The 19,062-nt window shown below is 45.2% G+C and overlaps 1 protein-coding gene across 1 annotated transcript in view; it reads left to right on the plus strand.

The window, feature by feature from the left end:
- The window catches only part of TSPAN7 (tetraspanin 7), a 129,187-nt gene that overhangs the window by 94,716 nt on the left and 15,409 nt on the right, over nt 1-19,062 (plus strand). Inside the window, exons 2-5 of the mRNA XM_037001529.2 lie at nt 9,199-9,387; nt 13,335-13,409; nt 15,984-16,079; nt 17,511-17,666. Of these exons, the coding sequence (XP_036857424.1) occupies nt 9,199-9,387; nt 13,335-13,409; nt 15,984-16,079; nt 17,511-17,666 (516 nt within the window). The remainder of the gene's footprint in view (nt 1-9,198; nt 9,388-13,334; nt 13,410-15,983; nt 16,080-17,510; nt 17,667-19,062) is intronic.

A 19,062-nucleotide genomic window follows, 5' to 3' on the forward strand; every position in this document is an offset into this window, starting at 1 on the left:
TATTAAATGGATATTAGGACAGAATGTCTAAATGACATGTTGTCTTGGAAAATCAGGCACAGGATGTGGGTGAGGCTGGTTGATACAAAGGAGGTAAAGGACATTATTTCCTCCCTCAGGACTCCAGATCTTGATGTACACACAATTAACAATAGGGACAGGACAAATGTGTGGTCAGCAGAAACTTTCTGTCAACACCCATTAATACAGTCATGGCTCTTGTTTATAAGCTTACACTGACATGGTCTTTAAAATGCCTTTTCTTATTAGTGTAGAGCTGGATCCATCTGCTCACATTGCTGCTCCCTCCTAGGTCACTTGAGGAATGGAAGCAAGGGAAGTGATTTCTCCCGACGGCTCTTCCTTGGCTGGTCTGCTACCTACTAATGACACTAAGGCTGTTGGTGTTCCTGGCACTCACCCACCTTTGTGTGTGTTAACTGGGTCAACAGATTTTAAATATAAGTGAGATCAACTTGGGGGGTTCCATGGTGGGATTGTGGTGTACAGGGAATTCCCCAAACAGTAAGCTTCTGTCGCTTCAGCCACTACAGCTGGTCCTGATTTCTAAGCACATAAATCTCCTAAGTAGCTTTGCTGGCCTCAGTTCCTAATAGGCATTCACCTATATGCCATCTATTTGTGGATCTGGGTCATCAGTGAAGCCAGAAGTGTGAGCTGCATCCAGACAGTCTTAACCGTGGGTTGGCTCACTCCTTTCCCTTACGTGCTCTTGCAGATTTGAAGTTAGAGTAAGACACTCCCTTATTAGTGTAAATCAAAACCTGAAGTCTTCTTTTGAACATTTTTAGGAATTTCACTGTACTTGTAAATAAATAGGAATGCCAAGAAGCTCAAAATAAGCTGCCCTTAAAATTTCTTTCTGATATAATGGAACATTTCTCAAGTGTGCTAATAGGTGTAGCATGAAATTCCTTTTTGGCTTCTGGGGACTTTCTTTGGGGATGTTGTTTTAAGAGGGAGGAAATCTAAAGTCTAGAATCTTTTAGAGTGATCTATAGGAAGTGAGGAACCAATTCAGGGCTGCACATTCTTTCTCATTTCCTAGTGGGATCTACAGAGTCCCTAAGAACATGGTGGGAAATTTCCTGTGACCTTTCGTTGAATAATGGAATTAAGTATAAGGTGGAACTGCTTGGGCCCCATTTGAAAGAGTTTAGTTATTCAAGTGGTAAAAGGCTATTTTCATAAAGTGGTCTTTATAATGATTTTAGCAGCTACATAGCCCTGATTTCCTGTGACAGGCCTATTTCAAATGTCTCGGCCATGTTCAGACCCAGATTTGAATTCAGGAAGTACTCTCACCATATTGATAAATTTCCACCACATCCTGGACCTCTAGGACATTAGAGATTATTCAGTCTCCAACCAGCCACCTGCTCAATCCACTCCCCAGCTGGATGCCCCCAGGCTGAGGACAAAGCCCAGCCAGCACAGGTCCTTGGTAAATGCTGTTGACCAGTGTGCATCCTAGCTACCACTTGGGCTTTATCTTGGCCCATCTGAGGACCACTGGGCAACTCAAAGAAACATCAAAGTTAAGTACTGGAGGAGCCCCTATAGAGGTTACTGGGGCCAGTCATGTTATTTCCCACATGAAGAACTAAAGCACAGATCTGCAGCCTGATGGCTGCAAGCCAGTAGTTGCATATTTAAGTCATCTGGGAGAAGGAAGCATTGCTTTCTGGACTTAAAGCATTTCTGGAGCCTTTGCCTGTGAAGTGATCTGCTGCTTCACTACACAAGTGAACAAGAGCCTATGGTGGCCTCACAGCCAGAGCTGGAATTCCTGACTTTTCACAGTGCCATTTAGCCCTTACCATATTTTCAAAAGCATCTATGATCTGCTAGACAAACTGCACTTCAGACCCTGACTATATGGTCACTGACAAAATCTAAACAGAGGTAGCGTTTGTGACAAATCACTTTAGGCTCATGACCTAGCTCCTGGAACTCAAATTGTATTAAGTGGCTACAGGATGAAATAATATTTAAATGCGAAACATAACCTTGGTGGGCTTTGTTGGGTGTATAAATAAAGAGTGCCATGTCTGGTCATTGCCATACCCAGGGTCCATGAACTGTGCTGGTGTTTTGTTTCCCTTAAGTCTTTGGAGGGGGAAATAAGTCTTTCTTCCATGTCTCCTACTTCTGTTGGCACCTGCCTTCCTACCTTTGTCCTCTCTTCCTTCTGTGTCTCCTCACCATTCCCATCTTCCAGCATTGTCTGCCCTCATTCTAGTGACCATCGTCCTCAAGCCTTATCCCTCATCCTTCCTGCCATCCTCTGCTTCTGTTTCCTGAGACACATTGTTCCCTCAGTGACGGTGCCTGCCGTCGAAGTTGAACAGTCTGAAGGGGAGGCGTGGAGCTGAATATATATACAACTCACTCTGAGAGGACGCCCCATGTTGGGCGGCAGATGTAGTGTGCCACTCATCTTCTTTGGGTGAAATGAGAGAACAAAAAACACAGACAACACAGACAGACAGACAATGGCTGCAGCCCGGATGTGGCACAGCACCTTTATTTTTATACTGCCCTTCTCGGACCTCAGCCAAGTGCTATACTCATCTTTCCCATCTCAGAGGGGGGGCAGGCCAGAGCACCTTGTTGATTTTCTTAGAAGCTGCCTGGTAAGCAGGGGCGGTGTTTTCACACATCCTCAAGGTCTCCCTATTTTCAGAGTGAGGAGTCTTGGCTCGTCTTCGAGGACAAGATATGTTTTTGTGGGCAGATAACTTCCAAGGATGGCACCGGTTGTTCTCAAGCTGGTGCTTTCCCATGCTGCGTTCAGACATGGGGGAAGGTGCTTTCCCATTCTGCCTGCAAACATGTGAGAAGACAAAGACTGTCCCCAACACCTCAGCTGTCACTTCTGGCCTCAGCCCTCCCCTGTGTTTCTGACTTGCAGTCCCACATTCACAGCTGCCTTCTGAACATGTTACCTGTGTGGCCTTTGATCCCCTCAAATCCAACAGAAAACAGGGCCTGGGCCAGATGGTCTCTGAGTTTTCTATTGGTTTTCAAACTGGGCTTTAACAAATCAGCATTTAAGATCATCCCAATTCTCTCCCTCCTCTCAACTTTCCCATCCCTTCTTAGTGATCCCCAAACGTCCCTGCCATGTAGCATGTGTTCTCTTCCATGCATACGCATACCCGTGCACCCACACATACACACAGACGTATCAGTGAGGATTAAAAGGGTTGAACTGGCTCACACTTCCTAGGAAAAAAAAAAGCTGAAAACATATTTATTGCTCCTAAGGTAACAGTGTCATCCTCATATAAAAAGTAAAGCATGGTGTTATGCCAGTGACCTTATAAATTTTTGGATGTCTATGTAAAACTACAGTGCATGACCCCCCTGGGCATTTTTCCTTCCCTCTCTTTCCCAGCAACTACTTGTCACCTCAGAAAACTGGCAGAACAGTGGGCTTTGAGTCCAGAAAGGAGTCGACTTTCCTCCTCCCACGGTTTGTCAGTCACCGGGAAGAGCTAATAAAATTTCTTGTGCTTATTTGCCCAGTGGCACATCTATAAATATATTTCACTGTGAATAAGCATGCCAGGTTCAAGATTCAGATTTACTGTGTTCAGAATGTTACAGCTAGGGGAAGCACTGGAAATCAGTTTTTTCCACTTCCTGATCTTACTGAAGAAGAACTGAGGCCCAGAAGTTACGTGATATGCCCGAAGTTACACAGCTGATGGATGGTGAACCTACAACTTGAAGTTCCAGTATCCTATCTCCCCTCCCAGAGCTCTTCCCTTCACCTGCCTTTTAAATATCCTGGGTCCCCTTCTGCTCCTCTGGAGTGATTTCTCAAGCCCATTGAAAATCCTCCATCAATTCTGTTTCTTAATCGAGTTTAAAGCATCAGGTATTTATGCAAATAATCCATAAAGAAAATCTTAAGTTGAAAATATCACAGATTCATACTGTTACTTCAAGTTCAAAGAGAAAAGAGTGAGGTCATGGAAGCTGCAGGTTTCTCTCCCTTAAGGGCTGCTTTATCCACCTCTCACCAGTCATTTGGGAACACTGCAAAGACTGCTCCACCCATCCTGTCTCCTCTGTGTCATGCTCAAGGAAGAATGAGCAGAAAGCATGGTTTGTTGGCTCCTTTTCGCCTTAAAATCTAGCTTCCGATGACCCTGTATTTGAACTACTGATGATATGGGGTGTCTGTGTCATGTGTTTTTCCTGAGTTACGTAATTGCCTGTAGTGGGGTACAGAGCATTTCATACCACCTCTGCCTGGAGTCCCTGAGAGGGGATTAACCTGTAAACCTCTGGGATGATTGAATTGTGGCTTTCACCTACAATGCTGTCTAGCTAAGATTTCTGCCTACAGTCTCTTTATGTTTCTTTTGGCTGGTTTTATAGAGGCTGTGCTTTCTATCCCATATGGCTTCTGAGGATGGGGTGTCTCCTAGACAGTTTGTGCTCCTATAATTCAATTTTCCATCATCTTTTTTTCCTTTAATTGTGTAATATGTGGTCCATGAGCCCCACCTTCTACATGAACATATGTACATTATTCTAATGATGACACAAGTACCTATTTAGTATGTCACACAAAGAAGAACAGAATATATGAACTTTACTTTGTCAGGCCCAAATCTGGCACCACCTTTCATGGGCATGAGAGGAGCTATGGCAGTTTAATCAGAAGGTCTGTGGTCTGCCAGCAGAAAAGGGCTCAAGGAAACACCTCTGGGCCTGTAGGAAAGATGGCAGCACTGTATCCCTGGCTCCTCTGAGAGGGTCAGGAAATGCCAGGACTGTAGGGAAATGTCCCAGCGTGAGCTGTGTTGCCCTGGCAGGCTGGCGGGAGCAGAGAGAGTCTTTTCTCTCTGCTGCCTCTTCCCCCATATCCACTTTAGGATGAAAACAAACCTCAGTAAATTTCTTCCGGAGCATTTCAGACACCACTCAATCTATTGGCAAATCCACCTGTAGTTTTTACAATATAATTTTTTAGTAGTGCAGGCTATCACATTCTCTTGTTCTGATCTACCTTTACTGATGCCACCATTAATAGTTTTTCCAGCCTCATCACCAGGCCTAAATTAGAACTAGCTGAAGGAACTCCGCTACCCACCTATTTTGAGCTGTGCTGTAAGCTGCTATGAGCTGCTGGGAGAGAAAGACACTGAGAGCCTCTGCCTGGCTGCTGCCGGCGGGCACTGGGCCTGCCCTTCTGGTTTGTGGTTGATATGGGGGCATGTTAGGCAGTGGTGGTGGTGCCTTTGCCAGGCCACTCCTGTGGTTTATCTACAGGCTCTGATCTGTCCCCTCCTTAGCCACACGATTGGCTGCTTGCCAACAGACTCTTCTGAGAAAGGAGGAAAACTTCCATGAGAAAGCTAAATCAGTGACACACTGGTTTTTCTAAACCAACTGAGGTCTCTGAGGAGCTCAGACAGGAATTGCTTTGGTGAGCCCTGACCTTACTCACTGCATCCAAAAGCAGAAGAGAGATGTCAGAGGAACCTGTCCCTGGCTGTTCACTGTCTGAGTGCTTGAAAAGGCAGGCATGTGGGTGAGTGTGTCTGTGTGTGTTGACAGGGACCAAGAAAACAGTCATACAGATAACAATGGCTTGTGTCTTTGGCTTGCCTTTGTATGTTCCTTATCCTCGGTAAGAAGCATTCTTACAGTAGGAGAAGTGTGAGAAAGCACTAGTTTGTGTTTTATGGATCTTTAGCTCTTTGCTTGTAGTTTTTTCCTTCAGCTGCCTGGCAATTTCTTCCAATACTTACCCCAAGTGCACCCCCGTTGTCACCACAAGATATGGTTTTACTCACCTCAGGGTATACTGCAGCCCAAACTTTTTCTCCTTTGTTTAATTTTTTCTTCCATGTCCTTAGCATTATTTTTTCCCCAGATTACAGTACCTCCCCCCACTGGTCTTCTTACCATTTCTGATAGCTCCTCAGAGAGGATCAGAGGGTAGAGCAAGTAGATGTCTAACATGAGACTTCTTTCCCCTTCTCAAATCTACAGTTGGCTGCTTACTCATTCATACAGACACATCCTGGACATTGACCATGTGCAAGATACACAGCTCCTGCCCCCAAGGGCATCACAGCCCTGGCCACACATGGGAGGGGGTTAGGGTGCAGCATGACATCGGCATACTACAGGTCAATTCTGTTTAGGGAGGCTGGGAGCAGTGGGTACCACAAGAGTTTAGGACATAGACAGGTAGTGATAGGAAGGGGAAGAATCCTAGGTAAGAGGATCATCATGAGCAAAGGGTGAGAAGAGGTAAAGTTCAGGAAGTACACAGAACAGCTCAGTTTTCCTGGAGCTATGTGGAGTGCAAAATAGTAATGGGGACAAGAGGCTGAGGAGGTGGGTTTGGTGTACGCAGAAGGCCTGTGTAGGTGGAGTTTGGGCTTCCAAACACAGAGCTGCCCCATTAGGAATGTTTGAGTATGAGAAGAGCAGCATTGGGAAAGGCCATTCCTCTCTGGGTTGTTAGATTCCTAGCTCACAGATGCTTGAAGGGGCCTATCTATCCCAGTATCCATGTCATTCAGAGAACGAGTTGCTTTGAAGAAGACTGACCTAGTCAAGGTCAAGATGTTAGATGGCTTTTCTCATCTGCAATATGGTGCCCTCAGTGTTGTGCCTGTTTATACCCACTGGCAGTGTTTAAGAGGCATTCTTGCATTCTTCAAATAGAGTCTTTTTGTAAAAAAAAAGGATATTTGCATAACTTACATCATATGAACATTTTAACAAGTTTATATAGGCTTTGTACTTTAGGAGAGCTTTCATATACAAAGCAATAGTTGGATTTGTAGAAATTATTTTTTGGAAAGGGGTAAAAATGTTAATGTTTGCCTTTAGAATCAGGATTTGTTAACTCTAACACTGCATATAATATTTGTTATGGTATCAAGTGAACTTTACAAAATCACTGGCCACATAAATACAATATCAGATCTTATACTTGGTCAATAGTATTCACTTATGTTAAAGCCATCACATTGCAGCGATGACTGGCATTAGTAGTGTGGACAGTGCAGCTACTCAGCGTATGTCTGATGTGTTACTGAATCTCTGGGGCAATCACAGGAAATCACAGGTCTCTAAATGAGACTTATATTCAGCCTCAACAATGACTAGTTTAACTGAATTTTTTTTTTTTTTTTTTTTTTTTTTTTGCTCAATACATTTGCATCGTGATATTTACAGTTTTAGGCAGAGTTAGGATGTTAGAGTAGAAAGTAAGAGAGAAGTTTCTCTTTGGGCTAATTTTAAGTTACCTCATGGTATTCACCTGATGGAGAAGTTTTGTAAGTATTGGGCATTTGAAGGACCGTTTGATAAAAGAGAGGTTCTAAGATCCAGGGAAACAGAAGGTATTTGTCAGTGAATAGCAAGCATTTACTCTGTGCCTGGCACTGTGCTAAGCATTGTATAATAAAAGCCCATGCACTGTCCTTTCTGCCAAATGGTCACTGTGTTCTTACCCCTAATGAGAGGAGAGTTGAATTTTAAATTTTGATTCTAGTGGATGAAAAGTATTTTATGTTTACATTTGAAGAAATATGGCAGAAGTCAAGGCAGGTATTTTTTTTAGCAACCACCAGGTGTCAGCAGAGGACTTGGAATGCTCGGCAAAAGTTGCGTTTTTGGTTTTCCTAACTCAGTAAGGCCATCCTCGTGGAACTTTTCAAAGGCAGTAGACTTCCGCTGGGGCACCTTCCCCTGAATAGTCTGTCAAACACTTTCTTCTCGGGATTGCATCCCATTCATTCACCGTAGCTTACAGAAGTAGCACTAGCTCCTCTTTTTCTGATGTAAAGCTTTTAATTCTGTTTCCCAGTAATGGTCCTACAAAGTGGAGAGGCAGTGGGGTCGGGGTAGGGGAGCCTCCCCAAGCTCTTGCTGTTTCCACTGATCCCTTCACCCACATAGGTGGAGCCCACTCTCACCTGACATGTGGAGAGATACAGGGTCCGTTTTTCCTGCACAGAGAAGCAGTCTGGTGCTGGAGCTTGATGGCTCCCAACTGCAGGAATTTTCCGAGTGTGAAGGAACTAGGCCTAGGCATCTTCCCTGGCTCTGCTGTTTAGTTCCTTATGCAGCATGTATTTGGCGGCGTTCACTTATCATGTTAAGGAACAATGTGTTGATTGCCGGGGGAAACCTTGGCGAGGTGGGTATTGGTCTGTATCATACTGGCTCTCTCCAGTTCCTCATCTGCTGCCTCCCCCGAGTGGGCAGGCTGGACAGAGAGCTGAGACCCTTGGTTTGGGATGTTGGGCTACAGGGTGGGATGGAGCTTGGGAAGGGCTCCCTTGGACACCCAGGCTTCCTTTGAGCCTCATAAGGTGTCAGAAGTGATGGCAGGTAGAGGGATGTTCATTTGAATGAGTTGCAAAGCTACTGGTAAACTGAAGCTGGGGAGGTAGTTGCGGCTTCAGCAACTAAAGCTGCTGGTGGGTGTGGCCTGCAGAGGCTGGAGTCAGATGTAGCCTGCAGCCCCAAGTCTCTGCCCTGAAATAAGGGCCTGGCTGATGCAACGTTGTACAGTTTAGACATGCTGGGGGGATCTCCTTTGGACTGATCAGCAGGATTTGACAAATCGTATTACAGCTAATTCCAGGAACTCTTCAGATTCTTCTTTGTTTTATATAGAATAAAGTATTGTAAAGAAGGCAGCACATCTACAGGGATTCAAAATATTTTGAATGTTTTGCTTTTGTAGAGATTTTTGTGCTAATAGTCAAAGTAAATCACCTGTCTCCTTAAAACATCATGCAGGATGTCCTTGAGACATACCGCCCACCCCCATGCCATTGAAGAGGGTGGCTGATGTTCTTACTGGGGTTGTGCCCAGCTCGGCGTTGGGCCACAGCTCTCAGACCAGACCTGGGAAGCCTCCCAAACCTGTATTAGGATGTACTTTTTAAGCAGCTTTTTAAAAAGTTCTTTATTGTTGGCCTAACTTCCATTTAATATAATTGCATATGGATTGTGTAAAGCACAGATCTAACTGTGCACAAAAGCAAAGTGTCTGTATTCTGTGATGGCTTGAGTTAATGGTCTTGGACATTTGCCACTGCTGCAGGGACTTCTACAGCAAGGGCCATTCAGACCACATGCTCCTGCATTGATTCTTACTCCCTTCTCCCCCCACCCCCTTTTCAGATCACCGGGGTGATCCTGCTGGCTGTCGGAGTCTGGGGCAAACTCACTTTGGGCACCTATATCTCCCTTATTGCCGAGAACTCCACAAATGCTCCCTATGTGCTTATCGGCACTGGCACCACTATCGTTGTTTTTGGCCTGTTTGGGTGCTTCGCCACATGCCGTGGTAGCCCATGGATGCTGAAACTGGTGAGTATGTCACAGCATGACACTGGCTTGTCCATGACTTCTGTAAAAAATAGAAATCACACAAAAGTGAAATGGCCTTTCTTGAAGCCACAGACAAGACCTTACTATTCATTGACTCTAATTTTAGTCCAGATTCTTACCTAAACTACCCTTTAATCCCCTGGAGGGAAAAATAACCCCAAACACAGCCTGGCACAGAAATTTCAGTCCTGATCCCTTGAGGTAGATAATAACAAACCAGTGGCCAGCATTCCCAATGAGCCATTTATATCCCATGGCAAGATGCCCTGTTTCAGTTTTGAATTCTGTTTTAGCAATCTCTTTGAGCATGTCATGTGAAGCTTTGGTGGGCAAGGCAGTGTCCCAAACATAAGCAGCCTTTCATCTCCAAGTTCCCACTGGAGAATGCTTTCTGTCTCCTTGAGCCTAACCACGCTGGGATGCATGGGCATGCTTGTCCCAAATCTGCAAACCCTGGCACAGTGTTATGGGATATGAACTAAGCCAGAGCTGCCCCATCAACAGAGGGTTCATGTGATGCCAAGTGCTGGCTCCCAGGCACCACACTGGATGCCTTTACTCTAATAGGACAGACACAGTGTGATGTTTCCCAAGGGGTAAGGGCAGCCTGTGAGAAGGCTGTTACCATGACTCTTAACTTTTTGGTAGACTAGTTGTCTAATTCTCTACTCACCAACCATGTTTTGTTAATAAAACAATGTTAAAGGTTTTTATAGCTAAAAGGTAACAATGGCCTCTCTTCAAAATAATATTTTGTTAAAAAGGATGAATTTCAGCTGTCTCATTCTGTGAAAGAGGGGAGCAGAAATTTCATCAGTGCTATGTTGCCTGTCCTTCCTCATTTAGCCCTAGGTTGGAGTGATGTTTAGTCCCATCCAGTGACAGATATGGGTATGAGGGTGATTCACTCTAAAGGAGCCACCTTCCAAACTGGTGCGGGTCAGTCTTTTTGTTGGCAACTAATGGAAATGGTGCTTGATTTGGGCACTTTGAGTCCGGCGGACCATGTAGGAGGAGTCTGGTATCTCCTGGACTGCTGATTCTTCCGAGTTGCCTGCAAAGCCATAGTGAGGTATACTGCTGGTGTCACCTGCCACTCTATGCTAGCACCACCCTGAGGCTCCCTTCTACTACTTCTCACAAGCACTAGGATTTCTTTTGGTCTAGTATTGTCATAGTCCTCAACCTTGGATGCATGCTTAGATCACCTGGGCAGCTCTTTAAAACACCCTTGTGTGGGTCTCACCCCCAGCCAGTTGAACCAGAGCCAACATCTATCGTGGTGAGGCCCCGGCATCACATTTTCTAAAATCTCTCCAGGGGATTCTGTTGTACAGCCGACACTGAGAACCTCTGGTTTAGTATAGTGAGTGGCAAGAGGAGAATTTACTTGAGAGGCACAGATAAGAATGATTGCTTAGAAATGCATCTGTCTAGACAAGAAGGGAGGAGACATGGTCATGAGACCTGACTGATTCTGACACTAACTGGTGTAAACCTTTAGTGGCAAGGATATAACCTCTTTGGGCCTTTGATCCCATTTATGAAGAAATAGTTTTAGACTAAATCACCAAGGGTTCTTCCAGCCCAAATACTGTGACTGATGTGGGGTAGGAAAGGGAGTAGTACAACAATGGAATAGTTCTCTCTGGCTTCTTCTGAAGGAGGTTTCACACCACACTGCCATCTTCTACTAAAACTTGTGAGCTCACTGGTGGGTAAGACTTTTGGGGAGTAAAAAAATTGAGAGGGGGTGTTTGTTTTGATTTTGGTCTTCCAAAGACTATCATTTAGTTCCCTTTACTTGCTAGATGTTATACTAGCTAGGTTCAGTCTACATTTTCATGTTATGTGACTACAATTTTCATGTTATATGATAAAGACTTGGAGGTTAAGAAACCTGCTCAGGTTCACACAGGTGCTGTGTGGAGAGCTGGGATTGGAACCCATATGTGTCTGTTTCCAAAGCCAGGATTATTTCTCCTATAGTCTTTTCATTTGGAGCAAACTTGAACCCTACCACCAGTATTTAGTACAAGCTCCTCTCAGTAGGCTTTTGGCCAAGGCCTTCTGAAGGAGAAGCAGCTGTTCTCTGGAAGCTCCTAGAAGCAGGGAACTTCCTGGAGAGACAGGAAACTGCTAATCTGGATAATGAGAGCGGAAGTCGCTTGATTAACTGTCACTCTCGAATTTTACCATCCTCATTTAACCTCATTAATTGCAAAACAACAGAAAATAACTATCTCTGCTTCATGGATACCCTGAGCTGCTGCTTTCCTAAAAATTAGTCCACAACAAGGTGAGGACTCAGACCTAGGAGGACTTCTACCACAGAGTCAGATGTTCTTTCTCCCACCTGCTTCCTGACAGTTACCTTCCCACAGGACCCTCTGGTGGGGTCTAGACCTGGTGTGACATTCTCCCTACAGTAAAGTGTGCATCTAACTGCATTTTGTACTGAGTTGAGAGAGGGAGAAGTCACGTACATGGGGCATTCTACTCAAAACTGTGTGTTTGATATTTTAGTGGCTGTAAGTTAGGTCTCGGTAGAGACTTTTGTTAACATTTCAAGCAAAACTGGCATTTTAAGCCACTATTTCCTCCTTTTGATATATGTGCCACTAGCTGAGAAAAATAATTTATGATCCTATGCACATATGTATACTTTACAAGACATATGTACACTTTACAAGTAAGTACGATGGCCATGTGCAGTGTATCCACATTCCACAGCATCATCTAGGGCCATTGCAAACATTCAGGATTGCTGCATTTCACTTGGAGATGAGATGAAGCAGATTGTATGACATATCCCTTGGAGGCAAGGAATCTGTTCCCTTTCCTTTTATCTGCTTTTCAAAGTCACAGGGATGGAGACCCTTAATATCTCATAAGGTCTATGTAATATCTCTGAACTTAGGTACACATGCGCACACACACACAATCAACTCGGAAAGTACAGGAAGCATGAAACGAGTCAGAAGCACTAATGGCTTTAGACTTTTGCGAACACTATTAGTCAACACTGGAGCATGTTTGTTTTATTTAAAGGCTATCAACTCCACAGAGTGTGCAGGACAAGAGAGGCGAGCAGCCCCTGGCCACTGCCGTGGGTGCTTCATTCAGGCCTGACTGCTATATTGAGGAAGAGCCACCAGTGCACATTCTAGTCCTACTGTCAGGATGGGAGGGATATGATTCCAAAGGAAGGGGTTCTGAAGCTATTTCATATAAAACGTGCTTAGGGAAACAGAGGGGCTTGCCCAAATGAAGAGACACAGCAGGTTCACACTCTGGCTGTGTTCATGCATATTGAAGGGCACGCATAGAGGGGAGAGGTTGGCAGGTTCTTGCATCTCCTGAGAGCAGGTCCAGCACCAGCGAGTGGAGGTTAAAAGGAAGTAGACTGTAGTCAAGGGAAAGGCAGGCTTTCCAGCCACTGGAACAGTTTGGGTACTGAACAGGCTACAGGGGGTGGGCAGGTGGCAGTGGGCTTGGCTTGCACACGCTAGGTAGAGGGCACACGCAAGATGCTGTATGCCCAGTGTGAGGAAGGTGGGGTGAAGGACTGCCAGATAGGGCAGAACCGTGTCCTGGAACCTCCAGCGTATTTTCTAGCTCAAGGATTCTCACATTAAAAACAGCGAATACCTTAGTTGCAAAAAGCCCTTCCAGCTTTCTCCTGGTTGGGCCAAGTCTCTGATGAGCTCCCCTCAGCACGTCTGCCCCAAATGCTTACGCAGATTAAACAGACACCTTCCTGTATTGAGGCTCGTGTGTAAATCTGGAGAAGAGTATTTTTAAACTTTTCCTAAACTTTGTCTAGGGAATGTGAGGATCTAATTCCCCCTGACGAGAAGTAGCCTGCCCTGAAGAAGCAGTCTTCTTAACCCTGACATTTCTGACTTTGTCCACTTGACTTTCAGTATGCCATGTTTCTGTCCCTGGTGTTCCTGGCTGAGCTCGTAGCTGGCATTTCAGGGTTTGTGTTTCGTCATGAGGTGAGTATACCAAGGTGGAAAGCTCAGTCAGAGGACCTTGGGGAGAAGGATTTTTGAAACCTGTTGAAATGTACATGTAAAGGGCACATAGAGGCTAGCCGGCCTTCCCAGTGGTATTGCTATTTTCCAAATGTCGTGTAATATGGGCTGAAATGCCAATAAAATTCTAAATGCAAGAATTTCACCCAACTTGAAGCTTTAGTTGTTGATTCTCACTCTAGTTCTTTCTATAGCTATTGCATAAAATGATTCTCTACTTTGTTTTAAAGCAGTGACCTTCAATAGGGGGTAAATACTCCTTTTAAAATAGTTGCTTCAATGTGGCATCAGTGTGTCTCTGTATAATAAGACAGCAGAGGCAAACCAAGCTAGCTGTGGCCCAAAGGGAAAGTGCCAGATTTCTCCCAGCCTGTGTGTGCTCCTCCCTCTTCCACAGAGCCCCTGGGGGTGCCCCCTGCTGCTCAGGGGAAAATCCACACCCTATTCCTGTATGGTGGGGAAGGAAATGGAGAAAAGACAGCCCTGATCGAAAATACCACAACACTTTGCTTTTAATTTACATGTAAAGGTTCAGACTTCTAAAGCTGAGGAAAAATCATTTTGAATAATGTTTTGGGGTCCTAACCATAGTTTTGAGGACACTGTCAGCTATCCTGTGTCATGTGTGGCCATCCTTACATGTACTGTCACTGGATCTGTTCTGGTTAGACAACAATAGTTAGAGGCTAATACAGAGACCAGATGTTGTCATGCTGTCTGTAGCTGCCGTGTATCATCTTTCAGGTGTGTATATTGATGACAGGCCAGAAAATGTACATGCTACAATAAAGTTCTGGTTCTAACTCCCCACAAAAAAAATCCATTATTGCACCATGTAAATAGCAGTAAAGCCAGAAGTAGACATACATGTGTTAGGGAAGGGAAAACAGAGCAGGATGCAGGTGGAAAACATGCTGAGGGAGAGTGTTACTGTGGTTCTTGAAAATCTGGCACCATCTGTCCCAGGCCCTGCTTTTGTGCTTGGCCAAGTTAAGTTCCCATTGAGCTTTTTGCTCATGTGCTTTCTGCCCCCTTTCCCTATTACTCTGGTTTTCCCTTTACCAGAGGTGGTATGTCAGATGCCATAGCTGACTTCTGGAACCCATTTCACATGGGCACTGCATCTGGCATTAGATTCCCCCATTCTTATTCTCAGGTGAGAACTCATCTTGTCCTCAGATTAAGTCATGGCCTCAATAGCCCTAGAGGGGCCCCCAGTGCCTGTGTGAACTGCAAGCACAGCCAGGCTCGCTCCTACCTGCACCCTTACCCACATTCCCCCATGTGCTCCTGTGACTGGGCTCCATGTAGGGGTTTTCTCTTAACAGTTCCTGATACCAAGGGCCTGGACCTCATCTGCCTAGCCTCTCTTCATCTGGAATACTTAGGGGAGTAAGGATGGGGGTGGGGGTTGCAATGCTGTTCTTTGAGCACCAGTTCTGGTCTTAGCTATACAAACACACAAGATGACAGGTCACACTTAGCACCATTTACCCAGAAGTATGGAGTATAGGCAGCACAGCTTGCCAGAAGGGCAATAGCAGGCTTGTTTCTTCAGCAGGATTCCTCAAGGTGGCCTAGGTCTGTTCTGTGTACCTGTCCACCCATAAGAGACAATGTAGGTACAGTGAAAGGAAAGGACACAGCTGGGTGCAGTAGCCACCTTGCCTTATTAGCTCCATGTAACTAATGTCTATTTCTTGTAACTTCCCTGTGGGCATGGCATCCAGTGTCTCAGCAAGGACACGCCCAGTTAGGAGAGTCACCATACTTAGCCCTAAGCTTTCCACCAGATAATTATTGTTATTTGCTCTCCTCCCAGTCCATAGTCATTTCACCAGTCAGGGGGGCAGTTTTACCGTAAGCGGGAGTTGCGTGGTAACACACCCGATACTCCACCCTCAGCAGTTTTCCATGGGAACAGAACTTACAACTTAACCCAAGGTCAAGTGTGTTCACAGAGAAGGAGAAAGGGTTTGTCAACCATTTAGTACCAAGAACATTCGTGTCCATAAGCCTCTTTTTTGGCCTCATTGAAGAGGTAAGTGAATGTTAGTTTTGTCCCCACTCCTGTATGCTAGAATAGGGATCTGTTAGTGGTCAAGTTATCAGCTTTCCTGCCTCCCCCCATGGCCTGATCTTTGTCATTCTTCTGAAGAAGGCCAGAAGAAGTTATAAAAAGAAAGATGGGCATTAATCAATTCAAAGAAAATAACTAGAAAACCCAGTCCCAAGCTTTGGCAGCTCTGTATCACAGTCCTTCAGAAACTGACTAGCCACTTCAGCCTGTCATTTAACAAGGCAGGCTTCCTCTGGATTAAGGGTGAGGGGAATATATATATTTTTAATTCCTGAGCTTAATAACCCTGTTGGCGAATTGTCTGAGCTCTTTGTCTCAGAAAACAGGGCATTCCGTCCCTGGCTTACATTTATTCAGACTTCCAGGAGAGGCTGCTGTGGGGTGGAAGTTGGTATGAATGTGAATCTGTTCAGGCTGCAATGGACCAGAACCACATTCCTCCTTATCTTCTATAGATCAAGGACACCTTCCTGAGGACTTACACAGATGCCATGCAGAACTACAATGGCAATGACGAGAGGAGCCGGGCGGTGGATCACGTGCAGCGCAGCGTAAGTTCCAGGGCAGGAGGGTGGGCGGGTGGCTACCTGCGAGGACTGCCCTTAGACCACGTGGGCTGCCAGTGCTGTTGGACCAGTAGCCTTTGCTGTTGATTCCCATTCTCCACCTCTTGGTCCAGTTCCATTCCCAATAGCTGACATCCAGTACTTGTCCAGGGTCCAGTTACCCAGGTAATTAGTGTCAAGAAGGACCACTGCCTCTGGTTTGCTTTCTGTCAGTAAGGAGTGAGCATCCCAAGGGAAGCTAGTTTGCCTGCAAAACCTGATGCCTGGGAAAGGAGGTAGGCAGTGAGCGTGTGACAGCCTGCTTAGAGTTGGCTCCCAAGGGCTGGCAGTCTGGAGGTGCTGGCTTTAGTCTGGGGCAAGAGCTCAGGGGTGCTGTGCTCACTGGCTTGACCAGCACTGTCGGCGTGGGAGTGGACTAGGAGAAGCCAAGGATCTGTCAGATGTGTGAAGGGCCTCAGCCGCCTGGTACTTTGCAGAGAGGAGGAAAAAAGATTTTCTCTTTTCTGCCTGGAGGGGCTCAGGGGGCAGGTGCTGGTGTTCAAGCCAGACTGCCCATCAGGATCGCCTGGGGAGGTTTTCGGTTTTGGGGTGTTTTTGTGTTTTTTTTACTCCAGAAGCAGTGTTTTTATATTTTTGGTGATTTATCCTGACACAATTTCAAACTTACAAGAGAAGTTACAAGAACAATACAAAAAACTATATACGTTTACCCAGATTCACTAGTTCTGTTTGTGCCCCATTTGCTTTAATATTCTCTGTGTCAGAGGTTGGCAAATCTCTGTAAAGGGCTGAACAGTAACAATCTTAGATTTGGAGGGATCTGCAGTCAGTCTCTAACACAATTGCTCAACTCTGCTGTTGTGGCACAAAAGTGGCCTTAGTATCTAAATGAATAGGCATGGTTGTGCCCTAGTCAAACTTGGTCTGCAAAACCAGGCAGCTGGTGGGCTGCAGTTTACCAGCACCAGCTCTCTCTCTCTCTCCCTCTGTCTGCATCTTTTTCTTTCTAAATCATGTATTTTTGTATTTATTCATATAAAGGATAGCTTTTTTAAATCCATTTTTGACTGGGCTCCCCTATCAACAATCCTAGTTTAATTGATCTCTGTAGCTCTACTATGAATGGCACCCAGTTCACACAGGTGATTTCCATGCTTAGCCAAGCCCAAGAACCACTGCTTTGCTTTGTGGAGTAAGAGAGCCAACAACAGAAAGCAAGTAATGTCCTTTTCAGAGTTCAAATGGGCTTCCCATTGACTATAATTGTTAGTAGAGCTTCGGTTCATCTTTACGCCAAGGCTGTGCCTGTTAATGTAGTGGCTTGGCCCGTGTTTCCTTTTCCAAAATCGCGGGCAGTGAGTGAGGAGACCACATGTCTTAGGCACACTTTGATTCTTTCCCTTTCCCTGCTCACAGCTGAGCTGCTGCGGCGTGCAGAACTACACCAACTGGAGCACCAGCCCCTACTTCCTGGAGCATGGCATCCCCCCAAGTTGCTGCATGAACGAAACTGATTGTAATCCCCAGGACCTGCACAATCTGACCGTGGCCGCCACCAAAGTTAACCAGAAGGTACTTGCTTCCTCTTAGCCCCGATGGGATCAGTGGTGAATGTTTCGGGAGCGCTTTGGTTTCTGTGCCATGATGATGAATAGGTTAGAAATGGTAGTCTAGAAGACAGTCCAGAATCTTCCTTTGTGGACCTTTAGTGCCTGGGAGGGGCTCTCAGGGCTGCCCACTTCTGAAGGAGAAAGCTTGGACTCAGATGCGTCTCCTACAGCACGAACTGAGCAGGCGCAGCGAGGAAGGGCTGGCCACTTGTTCCTGGTGGCCCTAATGCTGCTGTCAGACTCGGAATGATGCCTTTCTTTCTGCGTGTCTTTCTTCTCCTTAATATACCTTCTAAATAAAATTATTCACAGCTGGCTGCCAGTCCTTAGCAGGAAGGGAGAGTGGAGTTGACAGACAACATCTGCTGCTGGGAGGGTGGTCCTTACTTTAGGGAGTTTACCGCTAAAGGGAAAGAAATCAGCAACTCCAATTCAACTCACTGTCAACATCCTGACTCCCAGAGAAATTAGGAAAAAAAACAGGCTAGAAGAAATTTGCAAGGTAGTAGATAGTGAAAATGAGGGAAATAAATTTCAGTAGTCAAGAAAAAAGGAGAATCAATTCTGAATCCATTTTATAGTGAATATGAGGAAGACATGCCCACCATAAGTGTGTGTGCAGGGCATCTATGTTCTCAAACATTTAGAGAAATGACGGGTAGGAAACTTTTCTTCCTAAAGCATTTTTAAAATGAAAGCACGAAAAAAACCTACTACTGAGTTTACCTGTGGTTATGTAACCACTGGGTAAATTTTCTTTCTTTACTAAGTTATAATCCTATTCTTCTAAGGGCTTGAAAATTCTATGCGATCTGGGTCAACTTCTGAATAATTCATACAAGATATCCATACTCTCAAGATTAGAATGTTAGGAGATGGTTTCTATCGTTTACCCATTTAATGTTGGTGTTTGTAGCGTAAGTGCTACAAGGCATTATTGCCATGCTAGAAGCTCATTTTGTCATTCTGGTCTGTTTATTCTTGGTGTGGTAAGGTAAGATGTGCAGTACTGACAGCTTCTTCTCTTAGCTAAGAGAGCTTCTGTTCCGACTGGGATTTCCTTACAAATCCCAAGTTTGAGGCCTCCTTCACCTCTCTTTAGTAAGGTGACTTCTGCTTTCTTCGCAGATATCTGTGCTAACCATCCATATGTGTCCTTATCTGCCATTTTATGAAATAAGATCATACTTAGCACTCAGTGGCTGCTCCGGTTTTAAAAAGCAGGAAGTGCTTTATGGCATGAGAGATTGGCATAGCAGAAACTCAGGAAGTCGTTTGTAGAAGGAGCAACCATCATCCTTAATAAAAGTCTTTTGTTACACCCCACCTTCCTCTTCATTCATGAAAGTTGGGGATTT

This window comes from Manis javanica, chromosome X, assembly GCF_040802235.1.
Source record: "Manis javanica isolate MJ-LG chromosome X, MJ_LKY, whole genome shotgun sequence".
NCBI classification, from domain to species: Eukaryota; Metazoa; Chordata; class Mammalia; order Pholidota; family Manidae; genus Manis; species Manis javanica.